The 8,821-nt window shown below is 35.5% G+C and overlaps 1 protein-coding gene across 3 annotated transcripts; it reads right to left on the bottom strand.

Moving 5' to 3' along the window:
• Window positions 1-384: 384 nt before the first annotated feature.
• On the bottom strand, window positions 385-8,821 carry LOC127901117 (probable disease resistance protein At4g27220). Of its 3 annotated transcripts, none has more exons than XM_052437361.1 (5): window positions 8,642-8,821; window positions 5,921-8,424; window positions 4,810-5,286; window positions 2,095-2,910; window positions 385-982 (listed from the first exon to the last, which is right to left on the bottom strand). In XM_052437361.1, exons 2-5 carry the CDS (start codon window positions 8,396-8,398, stop codon window positions 947-949), a joined length of 3,807 nt encoding a protein of 1,268 aa, XP_052293321.1. In that variant the 5' UTR covers window positions 8,399-8,424; window positions 8,642-8,821; the 3' UTR covers window positions 385-946. The 3 variants fall into 3 exon arrangements, with proteins under 3 accessions (XP_052293321.1, XP_052293320.1, XP_052293319.1); XM_052437360.1 differs by having other exon boundaries at window positions 386-1,022; XM_052437359.1 differs by lacking the exon at window positions 385-982 and adding an exon at window positions 1,198-1,648.

Below are 8,821 nucleotides of genomic sequence, written 5' to 3'. Positions count from 1 at the left end.
TTTTCTGTTATCTTGATTTGGCAGCCGATTGTACAGATGTTAGGGATGGCAAAATCCTCCATGATTTAATTTTGTGGGATTTAATTTTGTACTCCCCACCCCACCCCTACCCTAATTCCCATTATATATAAATATATTTTTAATTCTTATTAATAATTTTTATTTTATCAATTATAATGTCAATTAATAATTTTTTTTTTAATTTTCATACAATATAAACAAGATATGAATGAAAAAAAATCCTCTAATATTTTTCAACTCTAAAACATTGTTATATTTTCTTTTCTCTTTTAAAGTGCTACGCTCTTTAAATATTTGTCACTTTTAGTATCATTTCAAGATATTATTTCAAACTTTTAGATATTTTTTTAAAAAAATTTAAATATTTTATAATATGATGATAATTTTATTTTAAGTCTCTAATTTTTAACTTACTAAAATAATGTATTTATACATTATAAAATAAATAAATAGGGAATGAGATAGGGATGAAGAAATCATTCCCCACATAGGGATTCTCCATCCCCACCCCACTAAATTTATTGGGGAATTGGGTGGGGAATGAAGGCAAAAATTTATAACAGAGTGGGGAATGGAGTAGGCCTCCCCACCCCCACCCCACCCCATTGCCATCCCTAGCAGATGTGCAAACTCGTGATTGTGCAGAACTCCTTCATGAGCTATTGAATCTTCACATCTTTCTTGTTTAAGTCAATGACTTCTAAATAGCTACTGGTTTCCCACCTTTGTCATTTATGTAAGATGACGGCCCCCATTTCTTCCAAAATCCACATATGGCTTTTCTGTAAACCATTTCTGAGTGGTAGTTGCTACTTAAGCGAGTGAAGAAGTACATTTGCTGGCGACAAGAATCATGTTTATAAAGTTGTATGTCTTTGATAAAATGAGAACCTCCTCCGTCAGTCAGACCAGACACCTTCCCAATTTAGGCAAGCCACCATATCTTCTTACACTGTATCTTCTTCAGTTGGATTGAATACCACACCAGGTGGAAGCATCACCTAAGATGACTAATCATTAGCAATACTTGATAAACACACACACACACACAAAATAAACAAATAAAAATACGGAAGTTTCAAACAAACCTCACGATAACAAAATTAACAATACATTTCTTAAATTATTTTCTTTCATTATTGTTTTTTTAGGTTGGATTTTAATTTAATATATGTGTTGAATAAAAAAATTATGAATTTATCATGTATTCTTACAGAGAAAATAGATAACCGCTGTACAATTTTAATAACACTGCAACCTGAACTACATCTCACAATAGTGCGAAATTGCTTATCTTATTAAAATTGTACCAACCCAAAGGATGAAGTTAAAAAGGGCACTATATCTTAAGGACGAAGCCTCCCCATCCAATATCAATTACTTTGTTTAAGCATATAAACCAAATTATCAAAGTAAATATAACAAACTATTGACTTAAATAATTTTTTTTATTTCTTTTTAAAAGGCTATCTAGGTAGTGATGAAAATTAGCCATGGCTGCCAATGAGAGTTGGGAAGCGTTAGTCCACGGTGATAGCTTCAACAAGAGAGAATGACGGCAACTCTATTGATGGCATAGGAGGCGGAGATAGAGAAAGCGAGATGAGAATGGCACCATAGGTGGCAACTGGAACAAGAGATATGAGAAGAGATCAATATGATTTGGCAGTTATGGTAAAGATTATACGTAGGCCTTTGCCATATGTTTAAATTTAAAACGTCAGATGTTTGATGGGTATGTACAATGGGAAGCAATAAACATCCTTCTATTTGAAAATTTGCAAACCTGCTCCCATTGGTATGGAATAGGAAGCAGATCTAGGGGATAATTAACTGCAGCTACATTATTAGAGATTCTACATGAACGTTCCTAGTAGGCGATATTTGGAGAGATGAAAATTATACCCTCAAAGCTATTTTACAGAATCAAAATGAAGAAAGACAGAAAGATCAAGTCAAAAGAATAGGGGATTTTCTAACATCTAGCAAAAGGTATTTTTTATGTTTTATTAACAGAATTATCTTTAACTGCAGAAAAGAATTAAAAAACACCCACAAAAGAGAAATTCGTACCTTATTATTACATAACTTCTGTATGGTTGTATTAAGGTTACCCTCCCAACACCCTTTATCTAGGCCCCAGTTTTTGCGTACCTCTCGTAACCTTGGTGTGCTTAAGACTCCAAAAGAGAAAATCATCATCTTGGGACAATCTATCACAAATAAATCTTCTAGAGATGGGAATTTGAAGGTGCAATTGCCAGAGCAGAAGCTTGTCAGACTGTCTAAACATTCAAGTGACAACCACTTCAATCTGCTGAAAACAATCTCATCTTCTTCTACATCTCCCTCACTTGATATTATTTCTGTCATCAGCTTACATCCATCTATCCTCAGTTTCATGAGACAAACCAAACTTTTAGCAGTGGATGAGGATACCAAGTTTTTCAATCTTTGGCAATAAGATACTTCCAATGTTGTTAGGTTCTCAAAAGATGCTGAGGATGGCACTAGATTTATCAAATTGTTGCACCACCAAATTTCTAATGTTTCAAGATTTTGAAAAACTGAGTCTAGTTTGTAGCATTGTTCCCATATGTGCAGGAGATTAGAAAGTTCCCACAACTTTAAACTTTTGATCTGTGTAAGCATTCCAGCTTGTTTCTCAACCTCTCCATTCGAAAATATCTCTTTGTATGAACTGTTTCTTAGTTTCAGCCTTTCCACATTGTGAAATCTCTGTAGGAAACCAATTGAAAAATTATCTGATTTATCACTCACAATCTCCAGACTTTTAAGATTTTGAAAAAGGTGTTTTGGCAAATGGTCATGGCATATCATTGTGATGTCCTTTCCACTCAATTTCAGTTCCTCCAAGTTGGCGATAACCTGCACATCCATGGGGAAAAAGCAGTTTCACAGAATATGTAGGACTATAAAATATTCTTAACAGGAAAAAGTAGGAAACAATAAATTGATTGATGTGTCCAGCCATAGCCAACTAACATGGAGTACATTCTTATTCTACAACCAGCCTGAAGGATCCCCTAAAAAGACACCCAAAATCAACACACTATGAGATTTTCCCCACAATTCCATTTTTCCTTTTTTCCCACCATACATTTGGGACGAAAGGAAAAGCCAAGATAATTCTCTCTTCATTCTTCATCAAATAAAATTTTAATTTGAGTACATCTCAAATCAATAAATTCTTAGGATTTTTTTAACATAACACAACTAGTACTTTGTTAGACCAATAAAACTTATGTTAGGCGCAAATATAAAGAGGCAGGGACAGGTTAGTAATTTTAGGAGTAGGGGCAGTTTAGTAATTTTATTTATTCGTTAATTAGGGTCCAAGTATAAATAAGAGATTAAGGAGTCATTTAGAGTTTATGTTGAGTTTTGTCTAGTGTTAGGAATACTTAGGAGTTTTGAGAGAGATTAACCTACCTCTCGAATGGTAAGTCAGGATTGTTCTTTCTTTTGATTCATCAATAAAAATCAGCCCTAATTTATCCTCATGTCCTATCATACTTTTTATTTAAGCAGTGGGCAACTAGCAATTACATCTCATCCCCACCTATGTAACCGGGGTATGAACCGCAACATACTCTAAGAAACATTAAATATCAAGACTTCAAAATTTTTCAATAATTTTATAATTTATGACAATTTATGGGTTCATTTAGTATATTTCAAAAAAGAATCTAAACAAAGCCAACTGATGGTCATAATGACCTTCACTTCTCAAAAAAAAAAAAAAATAAATAAATAAATAGAGATGACAAGCATCATTTGAATCACTAAAATATTTGAATGCTGATAAGCCCTTGTGTGAATATCTTATAAAGACAGTCCAGATTGTTCCCAATAATCTGTAATGGAATCGACATTCAGCAAAATTCATTGGTCGCAGATCGACGAACACACAGCTGATTACTTGAATGCAAGCATCCCCAGTTAAGATTAACATGCATCAATATCTTAACTGAAAGCTGCCACAAGAAAACCAATTGAAGATCGTAAAAAAGTCGGTTTTTCACTATAGGCCTAGCAAAAGAAAACTTGGGATAGGACCCTATCCCATGGGATCTCATTAAATTGGCCACAATCAGACTACTAAGATCACTAATTAGAATACACGGGTTTAATAGAAGAATAATTGCTTTCGTATGATCTCAAGATAAAATCTTTGGAGGAAGATGGAAAAAATTTAGGATAGGGAGTTGAAGCTGCAGTGGACCTTAGAAGGCTCTTGTTAGGAAAGAAATGGTTGTTCCTTGAAGTTAAACAGGTTGTAATCGCTTATAGGAAATAAATTATTTCTTGCAACCTCTGTAACTAAGAAGTTTCAACACTATTCTTTCTTCTTCATTATTCTAATTGGGAAGAAGTTTTGGGTTAGTTGTATATGTTTTATTGCTTATTTTTATGATAGAAGGATTTGGCATAGCGCAAGGTGGGTTCTATACTCATAGGTTTTCTTGCATATCCCAAGGATGTTTTAGGTCTCAATTATCTGCATTTAGTCAATTTTCATCTCCTAATTCATAGATGAGATAGCTTAGCTTTAGCTATTCAATGTGGACTTCCTGCACACTCTTTGTAAGTACTTTCTCTACAATACAAAATGTGTGCACATGCGTGTGACAAGAATCATAGTGACCAATATTGTTATGTTACAACTTTAGATAACATAGGGGTGAGTTAAAAAAAAAAAGAAGAGATTTTCAAATCTCTCTCTTCATATATTTATTTTTAAAAAATTGGAACTAGGTCACATACCTTTTCGACTAAGAAGAGGGACTGCTGTGCCGGAATAATGAGTTGACCTGCCACATTACTCTGAAAACCAAAAAATCCTGAAGTAAATATTTTAACTTTGTCACAACCATATACCTCCAACCTTTTTAACAATGGCCATTCTGAAGTATGCATTCCAGAATAGAATGTTCTAAGCTCTGACAAGTTCCATAGTTTCAAGAAAACGACTTTTGGAAAGACAAATGTAGCAGATGCTTCTGCTCCTCCTTCCTTTCCAACAATCTCCTCCAATGCAGTGCAGTAGCATATCTCAAGGTGTTTGAGCTGGACAAAGTTTCTAACCATAGAAGATGGAAATAAATATTTTAATTTGTCACAGCCATGCACAATCAAGCATGTTAAATTTTGAATGCAAGACACTGTTGCAGATTGGTTGCACCAAATCTTTTCAGTACCAACTGCGCAAAGTTCCAAGGTTTCCAAGTTTGGGAACACAACCTGCAAAAATAGTTCTGGTTTCAATTTCTGTCATATACGGTAAATGGGTAATAAATTTTAGACAGATGACATCCCATAAGGGTTAAGAATTTCTCTTTCTCCGCGACAAACTAACATTCAACTTTTCCATGCACAGAATTTCGCAACGACATTTTAATAAAAAATAGTTTTTCCTAATTCCAATAGTAGTTGAACCAAGCCTGTACCAAGCTCTTCTCTTTTCGATAAAATTACTATATAGGCACAGCAATTGCATGTCGATTTGCAGCTATAAATTAAAGATCAAAAGCAGTTCTGAGCAGCCTAAGGTTTAACGAAATTCAGAAAACTTCAACAATTAAAACCAAGAAAATGTAATGGAAGAAACCATTGACACAGTAAATACGCACATCCAAACACATTAATGATGCATGCAGCATCATTTAAGAACCATTAAAGAGAAAAACCTTCAATCTAAGGAGACAAATAATGATTGCAATTATAAACCAAATGGATCCTAATGGTTTAATGTGAATTATAATACATTAAGAGCTGAGTGAGGGCGGATACCCTTTTTTCTTCAGGGTTCATTTTTCAGTTCCTTTTTAACAACTCAGAATAAGCAGAAAGAATAAAATTGTAGAAGCAGAGGTACCATTTCATTAAAAAGAGGAATTGGAGTGTCAAACTCATCCTTCAGAATGACTTTATTGGTCCATCTATGAGTTGTCAACTCCCTATGTGTTTCTTTTGCTGTAGCAGATGCCTCCATTTGAAAGTAGAAGCTTCTGAGCCGCGGAAGAAATTTTAGAGTCAAGGAGCGTAATTGACTGAACTCAATCTTATTCACTTCCTTGCAGTCAACATAACCATCTCTTTCCATCATGAAAATTTCTTCCACATTCTTGCATTTAATCACTGTAATTGTTTGGAGTTGTGGAAGGCCTCTGGCAATAGAAAATGAGAAGACATTTTTTAATCGATCACAATTTCTCACTTTTATTATTTTCAAATTACAGAAAGACACTGCTGTAAGTTGACTATGACATATCTTCTCCATGTGAATCAGGTTATGAAGAACCAGTGACTCCAAGAGAGGAAAGGCATCAAAACATACCCAGGCCGTTGAGTCAGTGATACATAATATGAAGGGATTATTTTGGACTTGGAGATGCTTCAGCTGTGGAAAGCCCTCTCTCTCTAAATCATACAGAACATTCTTGATCCCTGGCACTTCGTCCAAATAGAGGTGCTCTATTCCCTTCAACTGCATGAGGATCTCATCCAAGTAAATGCTGGAACAGAGCTTGAGTTTTAATGCTCTCGTATTGTCAGACTTACCAGACCAGTCCCATTCATCTCCAATGTATATTTTGTACCTTTCCAGCTTTTTGGAAAACAAACCCTTTGGTAGAATCATGGCATCTTGTATTTGAATTTCCAAGGTAGTCAGCTGAGACAAATGCCTCAACTCCTGAAGGCTTGCATTACTTCTTTCAATGTTGAGTCCTTCAAACTCCCATTTGACAGAAGTGTTACCCATATACAGTTCTTCTAGTTGGGTTAGCTTCGATATAACATTTGGTGGAATAACTTTTAGATTCCGGCAAAAGCTCAAGTCTAGACACCTTAACTGAGTCAATTGACCTATTTCATTGGGCAACCGCTCAATATCTGAATCGACAAGGCTAAGGATTTCAAGTTTCTTTAGGTTCCCGATAATAGATATGTCTCCCACTACACATTGATCTAGACATAATGTTTGAAGGTTTGATAGGAGATGAACTGATGGTGGCAGCGACAAGAGCTGCATCTCGGACAATGCTAAACCTCTTAGCTTTGACATCCCCGTGAAAAAATTTTCAGGCATTTTGAAAAAAGGATCCTTGGAGTTCATACAAAAAAAATCAAGTTGAGGATATTCCAACCCTTCAGGAAGCACCCCAGTTTTAATATCATTAAGGAAGACTGCACTGCAGTTTTTCAGTATGTCATTATTCAGCCATTCAACTAGAATGTCATTTCTCACTCTGATCACATGATGATCTCTGGATGCAATTGATATGGCAACATTACGAACAATATCATGCATAGAAAACCAGTCTTCGGTACGACCATCAAGCAATAAACAAGAGTCTTTGAGTATGTGGACCAATGCATATACTCTATCTCGTCTTTCTTGCATTGTATAAATGCCTTCAAATAAACCTAAACCCATCCCATGTTTCAACAGGTCCATAACAGAAGCATCATAAGGATGTTTCAGTAAACCACAAAGCAAGAAAGCTGACTTAAGTACCTGATCTATCAAATAATTGTAACTCAACTCAATACTTGAATACACTAGTGCATCCAGTTTTCCAGCAGAAGACCTCAATTTCAGCAAAGCACCCTTCCACTCAGACAACGGCTTATTTCTTAATGCTCTTGCAACTATTACAATGGCCAGAGGCAAACCTCCACATTCATTGGCTACCTGAATAGCAATCGATTCCAAATCACTATCTTCAACATAATCACCTACCATCTTCTTAAAAAGGCTCCAAGCTTCTTCTTTATTTAAAACAGAAACACAGTAATTATACTGAGAATGCATCTCACTCACCAAAATATCTCGATATCTAGATGCGAGTAATATTTTACATCCCCTATGAGCATTCCCAAAAGGAATTCCTACAGTCACCAAATCTATACTTGTGCAAATATCATCCAATATAACAAGGATCTTGTTCTCCTTCCACAATCGGTCAAATAGTGTCCTTGCTCTTTCAGATTCAGTCCCCTTACAGAGTTCCAGACATAGCTGGTCAGCTATTTCATCTTGAATCCTCTTAACGTTTGCTGTAGAGGATGCCAACACAAAAATAACCTGGTCAAAGAGATTCTGTTTCTTGGCTTCAAAAAGAACTTCGTGCATTAACGCCGTTTTGCCGACACCACCAATTCCATACACTCCAATCATGTTGACATTAGGAGAGGTTAACCAATCTAGTATATCACACAAAATGGACTTTCTTGATTCAAAACTCTTGTATCCTTGGTTAGATCGAAGCCACATATCTTTTGAACCGGTAATCCAAACATCATCCAATTTTCCTTCTTTTGCAGCAAAAGTGCCAACAAATTCAGCCATTTTCAGAGCTTTTCCCTTTCCTGAAACTAAATAACAGACCAGCAATCGACAATGAAAAGATAGCAAATGATTCTTCGTTCGTTAAAAAAAAAAAAAGAGTATCACTCGTCATCAATGAATTGCATTCACATAATAATATATGTAGATCTGCAAGAAATTTGGGTATTTTTAACTGATACAAATGACCTGTATCATGCTGGGGATAAAAAAAGTATCAATTAAATAATTCATATTCATACTTACGTTAGCTACTTCAAACCCCAACGCCAATCAAACAGAAAGAAATACGAGCTACTCTTCGCCTCCGCAGCCGCGGAATCGACAAAGAGACCAACCGTAAGTAAAACGGCGACGTCAGGAGGAATGCTTGAGAGGTTAATTGCTGTCTGCGCTTTTCGACTTAGGGTTACTGGATTTGTTCCC

This window comes from Citrus sinensis, chromosome 3 (assembly GCF_022201045.2).
Source record: "Citrus sinensis cultivar Valencia sweet orange chromosome 3, DVS_A1.0, whole genome shotgun sequence".
Lineage (NCBI taxonomy): Eukaryota > Viridiplantae > Streptophyta > Magnoliopsida > Sapindales > Rutaceae > Citrus > Citrus sinensis.
The sequence above is the reverse complement of the archived record's forward strand: the minus strand, read 5'-3'. Positions and strand labels throughout refer to the sequence as shown.

Excerpts from the sequence above, each read along its gene's own strand:
- LOC127901117 (XM_052437359.1), bottom strand. The coding sequence starts at position 8,398 with ATGGCTGAATTTGTTGGCACTTTTGCTGCAAAAGAAGGAAAATTGGAT. Across the intron at positions 2,911-4,809 it reads CCCTCTTCTTAGTCGAAAAG|GTTATCGCCAACTTGGAGGA; the intron begins GTATGTGACCTA and ends ATGGATGTGCAG. Across the intron at positions 1,649-2,094 it reads AGAAGTTATGTAATAATAAG|TTGCCACCTATGGTGCCATT; the intron begins GTACGAATTTCT and ends CTCTTGTTCCAG.